The sequence below is a fragment of the Vidua chalybeata genome, chromosome 12, assembly GCF_026979565.1.
Source record: "Vidua chalybeata isolate OUT-0048 chromosome 12, bVidCha1 merged haplotype, whole genome shotgun sequence".
Lineage (NCBI taxonomy): Eukaryota > Metazoa > Chordata > Aves > Passeriformes > Viduidae > Vidua > Vidua chalybeata.
In genome coordinates this window covers 9,471,994-9,491,518 of record NC_071541.1, presented here as the reverse complement: position 1 = coordinate 9,491,518, position 19,525 = coordinate 9,471,994, and the positions used below count along the sequence as shown (strand labels likewise).

Genomic DNA, 19,525 nt, shown 5'->3' with positions numbered 1-19,525 from the left:
GATTTTATGATAAACCAGTTCTCAGCTGTCCTCATGATGCAGAGGGAAAGTTGTGAAAATATGAAGCTGTTTAGTGTTATGAATAAAATCATCTTAGTCCTGGCTACTGCCAGTTGCTCGACAAACCAAAAGCTGTGAATCGCTTTCCTGACTGTTGTTGCCAAACCAAACCCAGGGTTAGTATTTGCCCTTTGCTGCCTCTGATAATTGCTGACTTGAGCTCAAACCCCTGACTGATTTCACATTCTGAAGTGAAGAGCAAAAGGGCCTTTATAAAATAAAGCCACTGAGTATTATGCAGATGTTGCTCTGCAAACATATCAGAACAGTTTTGGCTGATTAGCAGTCAGCAGTCCCTAGCCTGTGACATGAATAAAATCATTTGTTCTTTTCACACGTGAAAGCATGGCAGCTAATCCACATCATGTTTCTAAATTCAGAGAATGAAAACAAGCTGAGCTGTGTCTTACCAGAAGAGCTGTGAGATCATTCCTGTTTCACCAAACTCAAATAAGTTATACAGATGAAGAGTTTTTTCTCTTTCCTGCATGGACTTTCTCCTCCTCTAACCACCCCACCTTATCCCACCTATATTTCCCAAGCTGTTTTCTGGCATATGGTGAAGAGTAATACATGAAAGATAATATACAGAAAAGTCAGTCATGGGGCAAAGGTGAGAGTGAAGGCTACCAGACATTAACTTCTGAAAGGTATGATCTCATTATACTCTTAGAGTAGTGGAACAGTTTAGGTTGGGAGGAACCACTGAAGGTCATCTGGTCCAACCCTCCTGTGTAGGGCCAGCTTAGGTGAGAGGGTATAAAAACAAATCAATAATAGTATAGAAATATTCAACTGGAGACACACTGGGTCCTAATTCATCTAATAGCTTCAGGTACTTTCTTTTATCTCCAGTCATACACATACACATAAATAAATGGTCCCATTTATTTATTCTTTGTTGCCACAGTTGGATAGTACAAAGTGCTAAAAGTAATTTAGCCACTACTCTGTGTAGTGTAAACAGTCTCATCCTACAGCTCACTCATATTGTGGGTTTGTTGATCAGAAATCAGGACCAACACTGTGGCTTCTTAGTCTGGAAATAACATGTTTCTGTGGACTTAGGAATCCTCTGTGAGCTTCTGTCAGGACCCAAGACCTGAAGAGATGAACACCCTGCAAGGCTCTTCAGCGTCTCCAGCACATATATCCAGGTTTTCCCAATTGCTGGCAGATAGAGTGGTATAACATAGGCATGACAAATGTGGCACTGGATTGTATCTCAAGAGGAGCTCTGGACCATTATTCCCATCTGAATAGATTTCAAATTAATATTTTTATAAAGCTGTCTTTATCCTGGATCTGAGTGAGAGAAGTCAACAAATAGATCTTACTTTACTAGCTCATCCAAGATCTACAGTATAATGTCTTACAGAAACAGCAAAAGTCATTTTCTTGAGGGGATTTTATACAGCGGAGATAGAAGATCCCAGTCAGAAAAAAGTGTTTAAAAGACCTGTGGTTCAGTATTCTCATGTGCTCAGTACAAGGGTTTTGCTGGGTTCCCATTGCTGAGTGCTGCCTTAAGACATTAACTTTTATTTCCACAAGGTTAGAACATCATGTGTTCTGTCATTATTCAGGCTGAGCCCCTTAAACTAATTTTTATCCATTTCATCAGAGTGCTCAGTAGCTGTTTCTAATGAGAGTTCTCTCAGGAAAAGTTGGGAACTTGCTTTCAGTAAAATTTTGTAGTTTACTCCTAATTTAGATACATGATTGTCATTATTACCAAAGTCAGAACACTTATGCTTCAATTCACGCTGGAAAAGTATCAAAACTGGACCCTTATGAGCAGAGAATAGAATGCTTAGGAAAGAACAGGCAGAGCAGTGGTGGTGAGGCAGCCAGTCATCTTCACATAATCTTTACTTACAGAGGGGTTTAACCTGTTAAGTAAGAAAAATACTTCATTTTTACAGAACAAGTCTTTCCTATACCCTAGTGCTTATAATATCCCTTCCATGATTCCATAAAATATGTCATATTTGGATGTCTGTACTTAAAGAATGTTGTGGTTTCATGCTGTCAAGACACATTGTTGTGAAAATCAATTGTAATAGAGCTGTAGATTTTAATATATGTTTTAATGAACTGTCACTACTTCATTAAAAATTTAGTTCCTCATGTTAAAAAAAAAATCTTAAAATCAACAGCACTAGCTGAGCAGAGATATGTAGAGAACTTTCTGGATGGAAATGGAAATTGCCAGCTTAAGTCTTTGGCCTGTTTGCTGGAATTTACCATCCTCTGCAGAAGGAAAAGCTTGCATTTTTTCCTCTGAATGTGTGACAACCCCCAATTTAAGGAAGATCTGAATTATTCTGGCTGTGAAAGTGGCTATAATTGCAAAGCAATTCCCAGTTAGTAGCAAGTGACAGGTCTGGTTATGCCTCCTAGCTGCAAGACTGAAATACTCGGTCTAATAGATTTGTGAGACTATTGTTGAAGGAAAGGAATAAATACTGTTTGCTTTTGATAAATATTATCAAGGTTATTGGTCATTACTAAATTGTTACAAAAGAAACAACATATTCACCTGGCAGAGTTTCTGTGTGTCGCTATTAGAATATTTTTTCTTTTTATGTAAGTAAAATATTCTTCATGAGTTAGATGCCTTTGTTTCAAATTTTCCTCTTTTGCTCTGGTTTTTGTTACAGCTGCAACTGGGAAGGGTGACTCGGGTTCAGAAGCACCGGAAGATCCTGAGAGCAGCAAGAGACTTGGCACTAGATACCCTTATAATTGAGTATCGAGGGAAAGTTATGTTACGACAGCAATTCGAGGTCAATGGGCATTTCTTCAAAAAGTAAGAGTACTATGAAATGATGGGTATGAGAGCATCATGGCACAGAGAGACTGGTGTCTCTATGGGATAGTGCTCACTTACAGGGTCCTGTCAGCTGTGCCTTCCATAGAAATGAGAAATCAGATTTATCGCCTCAGCTTGATGCTCTGCTTATGGATCAAACCCTCTGACATAGATCTTTTAAATTGTTGGAAGTACATAACCCCCAGAGCAATAGTGCTGATGGAAGTTCTGCTTCAGTGAAGCGAGGGATACCTGTTAACAACAGTGCTGTGGGAATTGGGTATTTTGGGATTGAGATGTTCTTTTGCTTCTCCAGGCCATATCCCTTTGTGCTGTTCTACTCCAAGTTCAATGGCGTTGAGATGTGTGTTGATGCCCGCACCTTTGGTAATGATGCCAGGTTCATCAGGCGGTCCTGCACTCCAAATGCAGAGGTAAATTCTCTCTTCATCATCACTGTTATTGCAAATATATCTTTACATAAGCTTAGTGCTTTCTCTAACTTAAAATGCACTAAATGCGGTAAATTCTCTGTGTCTCTTGCTTGTTTGATGGTTTATACTTGGAATATGAGACAGTTCGGGAACATGAGGGAGGTTTTTTTCAAAGAGAAAGATTTCCTTTATGTCTTTCCTTTGGCTGCACAATGATACTGAAGATAAGCAGGTGGTAGTAGTTGTAAGTGGAAAAGCACAGTATGAGACAAGAGCAGTGAAGCAAGCTTTTCCCTATGGAGAATTTGGGATAATTATTCAGAGTAGAATAAGAGCTACTTTGCAAAAGGAGATTTCCGTCTTGGAAGTAGGAAATGCAGCGTGTGGAGATGTCAGCTTCTATCTACTTCGTTTAACAAGGTTCGTCATGTGATTGCTGATGGGATGATCCACCTGTGCATCTATGCTGTTGCCACCATTGCCAAGGACACAGAGGTTACCATCGCCTTTGACTATGAGTACAACATCTGGTGAGTCCCTCACCTCGCCCAGGAGCTCTCCACTGCCCTCCTGGACTGGACATCTTCCTCCAGCCCTTTCCTCGCATTCTACATATTGCTCCGTTTTCTACTGAATTGCATTTCCCGGCTATTCTGTCCAGTTCTGCTGGCATATTCTACAATAGAGGCCATAAGGTAGCCTGCTGTCCTTGCTGTGGCACGTGGTGAGATGTTTAGTAGGAGATGTATTGAATGTCTCTGTGCAGGGGTTGAGAAATGAAGAGTGACACAAATTATGTTTGTGTTTTGGAGCAGCAATTATAAAGTGGACTGTGCGTGTCACAAGGGGAACCGGAATTGCCCTGTGCAGAAACGTAGCCCAAATGCTGCAGAACACCTACCTCCACCTGTTTTAGGCACACTGATTGGGGCAGAAACACGCCGGCGAAAGGCCCGTCGAAAGGAGCTAGAAATGGAACAGCAGAGCATTGCCTCGGATGAGAACAGCAGTCAGCAAACCGAGGAAGTTCCTGAGGGACCTGCAGCAGTCAGTGACAATGAGGTAAAATCTTTGCCCCCTTGTTATATACGTTAGCATTCAGTGCTGCAGGAGCCTGATCCAATAGCATTGGAATCTTCAGAACAGAAACTGCAGGAAGTCTTTTTTTAAACCTTTAGCACCTTAAATTACCATAGAAATCTTGGTAACTTTGAAACAGTACTGGGTTACTTAATCTGGATTTCTATCTCAGGTGCCAGAGAAGGAGGAGAAACAAGAAGGGGAGAAAGAGGAGCCTGTAGATGAACAGGGAGCCTTGGTCCACAGCAGACGGGCAAGTAACTCTCTCTGTCTGGGTATCACCCTCTTTAGGACTTGCTTCATACAGTGACCAACAGGTCCAGTTGGATATTTCACTTGTTTGAACACAAATCCCATCTGTTAGTGATCTTCAGTAATTTGATTAGCAACAGCAAAAAAAACAAAAGGGGGAGTAAAAAACCACCCAGGTTTGGTTGACTTCAAGTCACAAGATTTATGTTAGGGTGCTGCAGATTAGGAGATATGTTATAGATTTGTTTCCTCATTGAAAGGTTTAACTGTTACTTTCAGGGCTGTTCTGTAGTCTAAAACACGCCTTTAGCAAAACCATCAGCACCAGATTCCAAAAAGGTAATTGGACCTTTTTTATGTTCCTGCTGCCCTTCCTTATTGCCAGCACAAGAATTTATGGCACTATATAGAACCATAGCAGAGTTTGAGTTGGAAGGGACTATCAAAGGTCACCTAGTCCTACCCCCCCCTCAGTGAGCAGGGATATCTTCAATTCCATCATACCATGAACAAGAACCTGATTTTTCTTAAAACTTGATCATTTTTGCTGGGTTAGATTTGTAAACGGGTATCTGTTCAGTGTATGGTTTCATAAACATGTTGCCATGTGAGGAAAAGAGTTGGGATCAAGTTGCAAAAGTCAATAAGAGGGGTATACCACCAAGAGTACTATTGGCACTTACTCAGGAAATCTCTGTGTTTCCAAATTATTGTCATCCTAAGCAGTCTTCTTCATCAAAACATATCTTAGTGCTCTGGGATCTTTGATAATACAGTCCTTTTTTAGCCTTCATCTTTACTGAGTAGAGCTGGTGGATTTTTTTCTTGTGTTGCTTATGGCTCCTGGGATTGCTGCCTGGATTAGAATGTTTTATGTGTGTGAATGGAGCTGTTCTGGCTCTTAATTCATTAATTTAAATAAACAAGAGGAAAATCCAAACAAAAATGCAAATACACAAATAAAACTACCAACCAACCAGAAACCCAAGGAAGAAAAACAGAAAAATTGCTCCCATCCTTTTACCAGCCAACAAATGTATTGAAGCTAAGAATTCCCTGTTTTTCTTTGCTCACCAATATCATAATCACCTGTCTTCCTCTAATCAGGGATACGGATCTGCCAAGTGTGAATTTCCTGAGAATGCTTTAAATGTTAAGATAGTGCAGCAACCTGGAGAGCCAAGGGTCATCCAGTGGAGAGATGCTTGGATTAACTGATGGATTTTTTTAGAACAGATGAGATAAAGCAGTCAGTTTCCACTGAAATTTGAATGAGAGCAGTCATCCATCAGATTGGCCTTAAAGCTTGGAGGGAAGATTTCATTATAACGCAGGGAGGTTGATCTCTTTTTGGGACAGAATAGTTCAGTAAGCCTAAGTGAAGTGTTAGTTTCCTGTCAGCCTTTAAGCCCTGTTCCTGTAGGTTGCACCAGTTAATCTGCTTTAATGTGATTCAGTTTTCTATACTTGGCATCAGGTAAATACCCATCTCTATAGTTTCCCCAGTCCCTTGGTGTGTGTGTAGTAATTTTTAACAGAAAACTGTAAAGGCCAGGCCATGGGCTCCAAGATACTTTCTCCATGATAAATCTCAGAAGACACTTGACCCCACTTCTTAAAATCCACTTGATTCTTGCCAGTTACTGCAACATTATTGTACTGGGCTTTTTATATGCATAGGTACCAATTATTCCTGACACAGCCAGGTGATAAAATTTCCTGTCCTTTGTGTTTATCTAATAAATTGACTTGTTTTGCCTCTCTATTCTCTCATGTTCTGTTTTTCTTATCCACTATGTAAGCTGCTTAGACCAGAGCTTTTATTTTTGAGCTGGGTCATCTTCTGACATTCTTGCTGGGAAAAGAATGAATCTGGAACATTTTAATCAGTTTGTGTGGTGCATTACACTTGCTGCAAATTACTTAATCACGTACATCTATTGCCCCTGGCTTCTGTTAGGTTGGTCATTAGCAACTAGCTCTATTTGTTTCCAAGTCATCTCTCCACTCTACTTATGCTTTCTTACAGTTTTTAATTCTTCGAAGTTATGCATTTCCTTGTGGCTGTTTTATTAATATAACTCTGTAGTATCTAAGTGGTCCTATTTAAGAATAAAGTTGAGTTCTTCTAACTTGCACTACAAACACGTGATTATGTTGTTATTCTGGGAAATTTGCCATATTGAAAAATGCAAATAACTGATAAGAACTGCTTCTCTCTGTCCTCTGTCTGGCTTTTGTCACTGCTGTTTGGTAGTTGTTTTCTTTGTGCTGCTTCCCATATCTGTTCTTGCTTGTTTATGTACGTAATTCACCATACTTACTTTAATTTACCCTTGTGTTGTAGTCCCGGGAAGACAGGAAGGTAGAAGCCATCATGCACATGTTTGAGAACTTAGAAAAGAGAAAGAGGAGACGAGAGCAACCAACAGACCGTAACAGCACTGATGCTGAAATCAATGTCAATTCTGAAGCTCCTGAGTTGGAAGAAGTAAAAACAGAGACTCCTGAAACTGAAGATGGAAGTTCAGTACTGAGTGCTCCTCCTCCTCCTCCTCCTCCTCCTCCTCCTCCTCCTCCTGTTTCTAACAGTACCAGCAGTACTGGGGTGAACACACGACGGTCCTCCCAAGTAGCGGTAAGATGAAGATAGAACTGTTTGCTGTCTTGTACGAAGCTCAGGTGCAGCATTTCTGATCATAAGATCATTCAGGTGGGGAGGAGCTTTGTGGGCTTTCTAGCCCATTCTGAGTTAGGTAGGGACAGCTCTGAGGCTAGACCAGGCTAGCCAGTGTTTTACCCAGTCTTCTCTTGTAAACCTCCAGGGATGGAGATTGCACCTCTTCCTGTTCATGACTGTTAGGCTGAAAAAATTTGCCGTGTATCCAGTCTGAACCTCTCATTTCAGTGTATGTCCATTGATGCACCACTCCATCTTCTTAGTGACTTCAGGCTGTTTGTAGGAAGACTGCTGTTACATCCCCCTCAGTCCTCTCTGGGCTGAACAAGCCCAGCTCCTTCTCCAGGTGAACCCTTTTTGTACTGGTCTGAGCTTAAGCTGGATGTGTAAATGCAGTGATGGAAAGTGGAAAGTTCTTTTCTTTTTTTTTCTTTTTTTTTTTTTTTTTTTTACCCAGTCTACTTTGGATGCATGTCTTCCCATTTTATGGCAGGGCTCAGACACTTGCCTGGAGTGCTCCATGTCAGCTCAGGTCAGGAGTCAGGAATAAGAGCAGTTATCTTGAGACAAGCAGCAAGTTTCCTATTGCTGCTTTCTTCCTAAAGACCCATGTTCTGTCCTTTAAGAATGCAGAAGACAAAACGATAATGTGCCAGTGTTGAAGGGTCCCCAAGGCCATCTTATGAACCAACACAGAGTCCAACAAGATTTTGAGAGTCAGGTAGTGTCAATAAATAAATCTCAATTCTTGATCCTGTATGCAGAGAAAAGGAATACTCTTAGAGGTGCTCAGACTAATGACAGTTTATTTTGTAGGATGCTGTCCCCGAAAAAACAGTGACTAAGCCAGCTCCAGCAAAACCCTCCAGGCCCCGACCAAAAAGTCGCTTCTCTCGATACCGGACCAGTTCAGCACAAAGACTGAGAAGGCAGAAACAAGCCAGTTCCCAGCAAGCTGAGCTCACACAGGCTGTCCCAGAGGAAGGAAACACTGCCAGCTTGGTAACCACAACAGATGTCAGCAGTGTGGAAGGGCCAGGAGAAGGCAGACAGTTGACAGGATCTGACCCAACTGCTATCCTGGCTACAGGATCCCAGTCTAAAGTTGCAGTAAAGTACCCCAAAACAAAAAAGGTAAATATAACCAAGTGCTCAAGGTTGGGATGGCAGGTGTTCATTTAGGGTGCAACAGAGAGGTTAACTTTCAGCTTAGAATTGAAGACCAAGAAGGAATGTGTCTGCAACTGTCATGTACAAGCTAGGATAAAGTTGGAAATGAGGAAAAATTGCAGAAGATAGCAGGCAGCTGCCACATACTGGGCATAAATTAGTTGTTAATACATTTAGTTTTGTGTCTAGAAACTAGTTTTGAACAGGGTGATCAAGTTTTTGGAGAATCTTCTAATAAGATGAATGGAGCATAAAATTGAGCTACTTCTGTGATATTGGGTTTTGTCTCCAACAGGTGAGAATTGGGTTTGACACAGGAATTCCTTCCTGTTGAGAAGGAGGGAGGTTTTAGCGTATGGGCTGACCTGGGCATTGTTTCCCATACACCATTGTGCCATGTTGCCTTTCTTCTTCACCTGTGCTGGTTGCACTGACGTGTGTTTCCTCCTTCAGTACCTTGTTACCGAATGGCTGAACGACAAGGCAGAAAAGCAGGAGTGTCCAATTGAGTGTCCTCTGCGCATTACTACAGATCCAACAGTTTTGGCAACTACCCTAAATATGTTGCCAGGTCTCGTGCACTCCCCGCTGATTTGTACCACACCTAAACACTACATCCGCTTTGGTTCACCTTTCAACCCTGAGAGACGTCGAAGGCCCTTTCTGTTGGATGGCATTTACAGCTCCTGTAAGAAGGTATGTTTGCTTGTGTCTTACCTTTACACAATGTATGCTCATCTTACTGGCCCTCTTGTAAAATTGTTGTGTCCTTTTGGAGTTTATTTCCATGTATTCCTACTGAGCTAATGTGTTGATGCAGTGTCCAGGCTATGACTGCTGACCTCCTTGCCAGAGTTCAGTTTTCATCCTTGCTTTTTGCCGTGGTAGAACAACTGTTCTGTGACTGCCCTTTTAGAAATATGTACTTTCAGATCTGCAGTGGCTGTTAATTATCCAGCATACACAATTCAAAGAGTGTTGATTGCTTCCCTTAGAAAGTTTTATGTTACTAATTTCAGTCAGAGGATGGTTGGCATTGTGGGGATAGGACAATGTTACAGTGGACTTCAAGAATCCAGTGCCTCAGCTAAGATTCATTGTCTTTGGAGAGCCTTTGTGGCTTAAAAGCTTTGAGTTTGCCTGTTCACAAGAACAAGTCCACAGCTCTTTGTTTGGCATCACAGACTGTCTATCTACAGCAGATACTTGAGGCCATGCAGAAAGCCTGAAGCAGGCCCAGCTAAGGATTTAGTTCCTCCAGAGATGACGAGTAAATGCCAGTATTTACCCATCTGCAAGGAAGGCAGGGTAGTTCACTCAGTCAGATTTGTATTGGAATCTGTCTTCCCTGATGCCTGTTGGTTTTGCTCAGAGACTTTCTAGTTCCTGTGTGATTACCTGAAAACAATTATACAGAAATCTTTCCTGCTCTCCCTGTCTTGGTGGCTTTCAGGTATTATGTCCTGGTTTCTTTGCCTTCCTTTGTTTGAGGGTATTTTTCCAGAGAGAATCTTTGGACTTTACTGTTTTCCACCTTCAGCCAATTTGTTGTCATGCCCTAACAGTCTCTTCAGTATTTCCTTCATAGGTAAAGCTCTTCATGGTTCGTATGTAGATGAATGACAACACCTTGTCTTTTTCTGTGTGCCTGGGCAGCCTCCTCATGCATCTTTAAGCTGAAAACTGCAAGGTTTGAGCTTCTTTTGAACCTTAACAGTGTCTTTGAGCCCCAGGGAAGAGAGAAACATCCAGAGCAAAGCTGGCAGAGTTATTTGGAGTTCTGTGCTTGGTGCAGTTGCCGTACAACTGGCCAGCAAGCTCAAAATTGAGGGAAAACTATTGTCATGGAACAATTCTTCCAATCTGTTGCTATATTTGACTCTTTTCTAGTCAAATGATAATTCTCACTGCTGGACAGGGAGTGGACTAGTCTCATCTCACTATTGATGGCTTCTGTTTAGTCCACACCTTCCTTGAAGTTGTGTCCAAGACTGGGTGTTGTGTTGCAGCTGGGACATTTTCAAAGCAGAAAAGTTGCTTTGTGTCTTCTGACCTGTGCCCATTTTGTGCATCCCAATATGACTGAGTTTTCTTTGACAGGTTGATTTGAACTCATATTCAGTTCATGATTTTGTATGTTTGTTAGAACAACCCATTAGTTTTGTAGCCTGTAATTGTAGAAGTGATTGTTCTAGACTCTGCTAAGCTGTGTCGTGTTTTTCTCTATCCATTTCCCAATTTAGTAGGGAAATTATTAATGGTGTCATCTAGCATTCTTGTTTCGTAATCTGAAAACTTAAATACGGTACCTATTCCATTATATAGTTAACAAAGTATTGAAAGTTGCTGTGTGCAGAACAGATGTTGCAGAAATAATTTGTTAGATTTCTACTTTTTAAATGTAAATAATTGTTAGCTGTTCTAGTGAGAGGTTTCATCCATTTCGTAGGAGATCCCTGGCTTTTTCTTGGAAAATGATTTTTAGCACCTGGTGGTTTTATGATTTAACAGTCTGGAGATCTAGAAATCTGTTTCTTATGTTCAGGAATGTTTAGAAAACTCACAGGGAACACCTTCTTTTCAGCCAGCTGAGGTCTAGAAATGGTCCAGAACTTGATGATACTCTCTCTCAAGACCTGATCTGTGTCTTGTCTACTTTTGACTACTCAGCCAAGGAGGTTGATTTATAAAGGCTATTGAAATAGATCACATATTTTCTTGGATTGTCAGCAGGCCTCATCCTTAAACCACTGAGAACTGTGCCAAAACACTCAGCTGATGATGTCAGTTTGCATCCAAAGCATGGCAGTGTCTGAACCTCGCAAGGAAACTGAACTGTAACCTGCTCTCACGTTAATCACACACTGTGCAGTGACTTGGCTGTCAGATCAGATGCCACGTTTGAGGTAGAGGTGCTCCAGACTGGCTGCCACTTCTCCCTTTTGCTGGCGGCCACAGTGGAAACCCTTGAGTTACATTTGAACAAGGAAGAAGCCTCTGCTGTACAGTAGTGAAGGCCATCAAAATAGATCCTGTCACCTGCTCTTCATCCTCGCATTGAAGTTTTCACTTTGAGGATTGTGGCCACTGAGTTTGTGATGTACTTTCACGATAGCTTTGAGGAATCATAAGACACACACGTGTGTCTCTAATAGGATACACATTGCTTGGATGCAGATGAACTGTGGATTCCTGAAAGGTAAAAGTACAATTTTAAACCTCTCTAGGACAAGAGGAATTGGGTACAGTGAGTCTCCTGGGTAAACTGCACAAATGAAAATTGCTGTTTGCTTTTTTTCTGCAGTTTGCTGTCATTTCACTGGATCACCTTTCACTGGAACACCTAAGGGAGTGTTTTCCCTTATATTGTGGCAATTACCTTTATAGTAGAATAAGCAAAGATGCCTGCCTGCCATCAGGAGTCAGTCTGTATCAAGATACAGGGCTAGCATACCCATTGCAGCAGCTGATTTGCTGAGGCTTCAGTTCTTCTTTGCTTGTTTGAGATGTGAAACATTCATAATTGTCCATGTTCAGAAGACTACTGTGACTTACTTTTTTATTAGTAGCTGAAGAAAAGATTTGCTTTTATTTTCTTGGTTTACCCTCCTTGAAAACTTCTGCTTGCATTTTAATCAGATTTTTTTTTGCTCAAATTTGCTCTCCTTGGCAGGAAACTGCTTTTTTTCAAAAATCAGTGGTTGTACATAGTTCATTATATTTGCATCCCTTTTCTTTTAAATTACTATTGTTTTAATAGTATTAGGTGCCACTGTCCTGCATTTTTACGTTTATAATTTGCTCTTCACTTATGTCTGTTACTGCTGATGATTAGTGCTCCCAGAACTCGTGTCAGGAAGTGCACAGCCCCACCACAGTAGGTGGTGGGCTCTGTGTTGTAACGTACTCCCACCCGAGCACACACCAGCGAGGTAACACCAGGCTCCTGAGCAGCCTGCCCTGCTCCACACAAGTGTAGGAGTTGGAGTGCATCCTGCAGGATTGCAGAGGAAGTACCCGAGGAGTTTCACGTTTATGCAGTCTCGTTCTGTTTCAGCGCTGGATCAAACAAGCCCTGGAAGAGGGGATGACTCAGACCTCACCTGCTCCGCAAGAGAACAGAACCCAGTGTCTATACCAAAGCAATGAGAGCAGCAGCTCCTCCAGCATCTGCAAAGATGACACAGGTAAGTGCTCAGCACCATCAGGGCAGCATGGGCACTGGAGTCAGACTGGGGAAGGTGCTGAATACCAAAGGCAACTGTACAAGTGACATCTTAATGTGTCCTGCTGCCTGATGGCACAGCTCTTGGGTAGGTGAGAATGTTGCTTTGCCATTCATTCAAATTTCTGCAGACCCATTCTAGCTTGAGCATCTGTAAATTTTCTCAGTATTTTCCTGTGAAAAGATAATCACTTAACATTACAGTATCAATCTCAGTGCTCTGGGATGTCTTGTACAATGGAAGGGGAGGGGTTGGAGCAAAGAGAGCCCAGGATCATCTCTTTTTAGCAAGATGCTGTTAGAAGGACAGCTAAATACCTGCTGACTGTAGGAGGGTGTAGCAAAGTCTTAGAGGCATGTTGTAATAAACAAATGACTAAGTTTCATGGATGGAAAAGCTAAAATCTGTGATTAAAGCAGTAGAATGGTTAAGTATTGTGTCTGAATTTACAGAGAAAGAGAGTGCAGATCAGCCCAGTCAGGGATCAGTTTTCCAAGGATGACAGACAGGAAGCTAGACATCACACAGATAATACAAATTTGATTATTGAAAGCTAAGATGAATAGGAAATGAACAGAATGCCAGAACCAATAAATGTACATCTCAAGCAAGACCTAACCTGTAGAATTTACTGGTGATTTGTTCTTTTTTTTTTTTTTTTTTTTTTAAGTAAGCATCAAAAAAGATTATTATTTTGAAGAGAGGTAGGCTTGAGGGAAAGGCTGTAATCCTTTGTGGAAGTGGAAATGTGCTTGGGCTGTATTGATGTAGCCTATAGGAAACTATTAGATTCAGGTAATGGTAACTGAGCTGTCTCTGATTTGTTTGTAAGAATCATAATGACATGTCCTCTGACCTCTCTCCTCTATTCTCCTCTCTACTTTTTCACCTTTCCTGTCTTCCTTTCCCCTAGCTCCCTCTTGTGCTTGCTTCTAGTTGAAATATTTGCTTTCCTTGTTCACTGCATGTTCCTGATGATGTATTGTTCTGTTACCAGTATCTAAACATTGACGTAGAAGTAACTCAGAGGTACTTCATTTGTAGTTGCGTTGAAGACTCCTGGGCTTCATTTGGGCTGGGAGTAGAGGGAAGAGGACAGCATGTGATTTGCTGATGGTCAGTGGGTCAGCCGTGTCCTCAGCTCAGTTTGTGTTTCAGACTTGCTGAGTCCCCTGAAGAAATGGAAGTCTCGCTACCTGATGGAGCAGAACGTTAAGAAGTTGCTGCGGCCGCTGTCTCCTGTCACGCCCCCGCCTCCCGTCCCTTCGGTCCCCGGCGCAGCGAGCCCACAGCTGGCCACGCCCTGCTCGTCGCTGCCCGGGGAGGAGGAGACGCGCAATGGTTACGGCATCATGTTCTCACCCATCCCCTCTCTGGCTGCCAGCCGCTGCAATACTCCACTACAGTTCGAGGTAAATCTGCCCGGGACTGGGTGTGCTAGAAACAAAAGAACAGCAAAGTTTGCAGCAGAGCTGGCACTAGGGCCTTCCTTTTTGAGTATGTATTCCTGAGCAGCATCACAGTCTCAGCCTCAAGAGCACTGCTGCCTTCCTCTTCTACTTCACTTCTGGACAGATCTCCTCTCTGTGAAATGTCAAACTTTGCTACAGCCCAGCCTCTCCTCACTTTGTAGCTAATAGTAACATTAGTCTTATCTTTTTTTTTTTTTCTATTTCTGCAGAGTAGCTCCTAATTTCTCAGCTTTTTCGGTGACCTTTAATCATCTCCCCCACTTCAGATCCCTGTGCCAATGGGGTTTTCAATCCCTGCCATTTCCAAAGAGTACAAGTATTCCATTTCTCAGAGGCTGTAAAGTATCCTTGGCTCCTCTTTCCCTGAACAGCTTTCAGTAACCCAGAGTATAGTAGCATTACTTCACGTCGTCTTCCACTATATTCTTTGGTTTTACAGATTGAGGTTTTTCAGACTCAATTTTGTGATCTTTTTAGAGTGGAGGCAATTTAGAGGATGCTTGGCCCTTCCATATTCATAAGAGTGGCCAAAAGCATGGTGCCTCTGCTTTTTTTGTGGAGTTTGTCAGAACTTTTTGTTAAGAAATTTCTGAGATTCCTCAGTTTTCTGAGGTTCTCTAGTTTGCAGAAAACAATGAGTCCTGCTGTATTTCTCTGATAGCAACATGGCTCTGGGACTCCTGCCTCTCTGATTCTATTTTAGGCCTGCTCAGTAGCATGGAAAGGGAAGTGCTTGGGAAGAGCCCTTAACAGTGCCGTCACATGCATACACTGCCTTCACTGATACAGGTGCTCAGATGATACATTTCATAAAGCTGGAAAGGTGGCCCATGGTGGACTGAAAGACAAGTTTGTTTTATAGTCTATGTCTATGAAAGGTCATCTTAGTCTTTGGGGCATCTTTGTTTACTTTCTGGGCTAAACCAGGATTTTTTTCTCTCCCATGTTCTCAGACTAAAAACCTTAAGTGTCCTTCTCTATACTTCATGGTGCAAAGTCTGTCTGACAGCATCAGAAATATAGAGGTAGCTGCTGCTTTTCTTAACATTCACGTGCTCTGTTTTGGGTACTAAGTTGCATCATGAGATGCAGTAACCCAGTCCTGTCTGTGCTTCCAGGAAACTTTAGAAACTACTTAACCAACCAGGATGCTGCCCAGGCTGGGGCCAGCTGTTTAGAATAGCCATTGCTAACCTGTGTGGTTTTGTACATTGTAATTGCCTCTTGACTTCTGGAGTAGATGAATAACTAGATGCTTTTCCCTCCTCTAGAACGTATCCTCCCCCGAGAGCTCCCCTGCGCATAGGCCCGAGTCCATGTCACCTGAGGTAGTTACGGGAGCGTGTGTGCGTGGTGGGAGGGGAGGGAGGAGTGTGCAGGCACTGGGAATAAGGGTGGAGCTTTAGTCACAGTAAGGCTGAGGAGAGTTTTCAGGGTTATCACAACAAACCAAACAAATTGAAGACTGGAATTTTATTAGTTTGTTGACCTTGGTGGGAATCAGACAGTGCAAAGACTCAGTATGTCTCAGTTATTGAGGTGCAGGCAAGAGATTTGGGGACCCTGGAATTACCATCACCAGTGTCAGACTCTTCCCAGCCCATGAATGGTCTGTGAAATTTACTGAATAGTGGCCAAATGACTGCTGGGGAAGGGAAAGTATTCACTAGTTTTGAGTTATAAGCACACAGTGGTACGCCTGACCTGCTCTCTTCAGCCTTGATTTACCACCTACTCACTTGCAGACTGAAAATGTTGAGGAGATGGTAAAATGTAGTATTTTGCTTACCCCGACCTGTTGTAAAAGATGAGATGAACTACCTTGCTCAGTGACTGTTTCATAGTAGAAAATATGTGCTCATCTCCAATGTGGTGGATTACTTGGAGCTGTAATACAGCTGGGGAAATGTTCTCAGCAACAGCAGGAGGGCAGAGCTGGTGCCTGGTGCTGCTGTGTTTTTCCCTCTGCACTGTAGTCCTGCAAAGAGGATGAAATCTTGTCAGTTATACTCATTGTTTGAGATCCTGACATATTAATGTGGTGAAGGAGATGATTATTCTGCTGCCCTGGAGGGTTTTTGGCACTTTAAGTAGATAAATGAATATACTGTTGTATTATTGCCTAGTGCTTCACAAACTCTGACACCACAAAGATGATGCCATTGTGGTTTTGTTGGAAACTGTGAAATGTAAAAATGCAGTAAAAATTAAATGAATGTACTATTGTTAGAGATTTCCAAAGTTCACAATAAGTGAAAACAAATGGCTTAGAGGTCCTGGGTATTTTATTGTTAGGAAGTTAGTAGTGGCTGACTTGGGACAGGCAAGAACTTGGCTAATAAAACAGCAGGACAGCAGGTCTGTTCTTTTCTCTCCTGGCTACTGCTCTGTATGAGCAGTATGCCTCTGATGTATGAGGCAATTGAAAATGCTGAGTTTAATTCATTAACTGCCCGAGGATAGTGTTGAGCTTTATCCTCTTGCTGCAGAAAGATTGCTGAAGGGGAAGGGTTTTCCTGTATTGGACAGCTGAACTGATCATTGTTTAGTCTCAGTCATTCCCCTGTGGAACGAGAAGAGTGCAGGAAAGAACCAAAGGGGTAATCAGAAAGGAACGGGGAAACAGGAAGCTAGCATTGTACAGAAGGTTTTCTGACTTAAATTTCTCTCCCTACTCTTGCTTGACCTTTTTCCTGACTACACACCCCCCTCCTATATACTTCTTGGATTTTCCAGGTCTGCCTCCGATCCGACCTGGATTTGAAGGGTGGGTACCCGGATTCCAGTGCAAACAGCTGCCAGGAACGGCCATCGCTGCTCAGCTTTGCATCCTCTGATGTGGCTCCACAATCCTCCATAAACTCTACTTCAGAGATGAACTTCCCAGGGAAAAGTGGGGAAGCACAGATGCTGCTACGAAGCTCTGATCAGGCTTTTCGGACAGAGTTTAATTTAATGTATGCCTTCTCCCCATTGAACGCTATGCCCCGTGTGGATGGGTTGTTGCGGGGGTCTCCTCCTTTGGGAGAGAGGAAGCCGATGAATTCGGAAGCAGGATGCTGCAGCTCTCCGGCCGAAGGGTATTTCAGCAGACACGAGTCAGGGCTGCTCAAAGAGACAGTGCATGGGTCCATGTCCCCCTGCAGTGAGAGGGCTGCTGAAGGCACCAGAGCTGCTCCCCAGAATCCACCACAAAGGAAGAAGGCAAGTACTCCTGTAAAAGAAATTCTTAGTTTGCCATGAGGTTTACTGTTCCCACTCAGATTACTGCAAGGATGGGGAGAACAGAGAAAGTCTGGGCAAGTTATCCAGGCATTCAGTGCCTGGGTGAAAACAGTTGTTACAAGAGAGAGAGCTACCCTTTAGGCAAGATTTTGATGTGAGAAGTGGAAAAAAAGACACCACGGTGCAAATACCTCTTCTGGGATCACAGAAAAAAAAACAAGATGATGGCAGCTTTCATTAACAGTTGTTAAACTGAGACAAGACCCAAAGCAATATAACACAGTGCAGCTGTACAGCTGGTGGAGGTGTTATTTATCAGGATGAAAAAGGTCCTTACTGGGAAAGAGGGTCTAATGTTTCAAAAGACAACATGGGCTGTTTACTAGAACATATTAGAACATTTCCATAACATTGCAACAAAAGTAAGATGAAGGTTATTTAAGTTCTAGCTCTTTGAAACTAAAAACACAGGAATATAATTTAACAAAAGCAAATACATACTGGTTTCTTACAGCAGGCCAGTGACCCTTATGGGACTAAAACTAAAAATGTTAAGTCAAGGTAGTGCTGTGATAAAATTGGGTACTCATGGGACAAATTATCAGTGCCTTTTCCTGTGCTTGGAATTTTTTTTATGGCAAGTGTGGTAACTCAGATCACTTGTGTAAGGGTCCAGCTGGATGGAATATCTTATTTCCTTTCCATTTCTGGATTCTCTTGATTTTTTTCTTTGTTTCTTCTTTTAAAATTACATTTAACTTAAAACCTTCATATGTTGAGTTACTTTTGGAAATACCCTGTTCAATATTTTAGCATCATAAAACCTTCTGTACGGACATTGAGTCATAGCTGATAAATTCAGACCTGCCTTCTATGAGTCCTTTATGGCTCCTTACCTCATAATAACTCTGAGGGAAGTCACACTGAAAGGTAAGTGCCCAGCTGGAAATATTTGTGTCTTTTTGGTTCTGCTGACCTTGTGTTCCGAGGCTGCTTTATCTTTGGTTGGTGTCTTTGATAAATCTGAGACTGCTTTGCCCAAAACACATTCTACCTTGGCTACAAGCCATTTGTTTTGGTGGTAGTGCTGGAAGTTTGCAATGCCTCCATAGCAGGAACCTGCTCTAAGCAAGTTAAAATTCTGTGCAAGGCTTCACCAAGCTTTTAGTGTTCATGTGGCTGACCTAGTGCAGATGAACTGGGCATGAAGATATCAGTTTTGTGAAGAAGACTCTTACTACCTGTTTTGGGGATGTACAGCTATTGAAAAAAATTACATAATGTCATGAACCAGAGAGAGTGTATGGAGGGTTTTGAGAGGAAGGAGGTTACAGAAGCTTGTTGCTTGAATATGCATCTCCTGAAGTAATGTGAAAATCCAGGTGGTTAGAAAAGCAAACGAGCTGGATGTTTCTACTGATGTATTGGTCATAAAAAGTAAAAGGAGGGTGATCATGGCAGTCTGAATTTGCACCACTTAGCTCTTTCCTGGAGTGCCTGCAGATCCAGCAAGAGTTGATAATCCCAATATGCCTTTTCAGGTTTTACCTGCAGACCCAGAAGATTTTTTTGGACAGCGTGTGGGCCTGTTCCTCCCCCTGTCCTGGTCCTCTGTGTTCCCTGACTCATGGCTGTGTTTCCTCCCCCAGGTATCGCTCCTCGAGTACCGCAAGCGGAAACAGGAGGCCAAGGAGGGCGGCGATTCCGGGCGCAGCGCAGGGACCCCCACCCGGCAGGGCAGCAGCGGCTCCGGGGCTGACGCGGATGGGAATGGCCTGTCGGGCTCCACAGCACGAACTCCATCCTCCCCACAAAGTGGCTTCTCCCCTTCTCATCCCTCCCTGCCTCACGTAGAGGACATCAGCCCACCAGACTCGAGGGGCTGTAGTTCCTCATCATCGCTCAGTAAATCCCAGGAGAGCATCAGCAGTAGGTGGTGAGTGTTATCCTCCCCAGCAAGCCTGAGATTCCCCTCCAGGGAAGGACCAAACTTCCCAGGGGCATTTCCATAACAATATGTGCAGTGAGATGGATTCATTTGGTTCTCTTGGTATTGTTCTCTTTCATAATTGCTAAACAACTGTGAAGGATACCAGCACTCTTCTCAGCCT

The 19,525-nt window shown here is 42.6% G+C and overlaps 1 protein-coding gene across 2 annotated transcripts in view; it reads left to right on the top strand.

The window, feature by feature from the left end:
* Positions 1–19,525, top strand: part of SETD5 (SET domain containing 5) — a 65,225-nt gene that overhangs the window by 37,017 nt on the left and 8,683 nt on the right. For both annotated transcript variants that reach the window (XM_053954209.1, XM_053954210.1), the window contains exons 9-21: positions 2,724–2,872; positions 3,192–3,309; positions 3,730–3,839; positions 4,125–4,371; positions 4,562–4,642; positions 6,989–7,279; positions 8,138–8,455; positions 8,945–9,187; positions 12,549–12,678; positions 13,876–14,129; positions 15,461–15,517; positions 16,926–17,393; positions 19,064–19,350. In XM_053954209.1, coding sequence (XP_053810184.1) covers positions 2,724–2,872; positions 3,192–3,309; positions 3,730–3,839; positions 4,125–4,371; positions 4,562–4,642; positions 6,989–7,279; positions 8,138–8,455; positions 8,945–9,187; positions 12,549–12,678; positions 13,876–14,129; positions 15,461–15,517; positions 16,926–17,393; positions 19,064–19,350 — 2,753 coding nt within the window. The remainder of the gene's footprint in view (positions 1–2,723; positions 2,873–3,191; positions 3,310–3,729; positions 3,840–4,124; positions 4,372–4,561; positions 4,643–6,988; positions 7,280–8,137; positions 8,456–8,944; positions 9,188–12,548; positions 12,679–13,875; positions 14,130–15,460; positions 15,518–16,925; positions 17,394–19,063; positions 19,351–19,525) is intronic.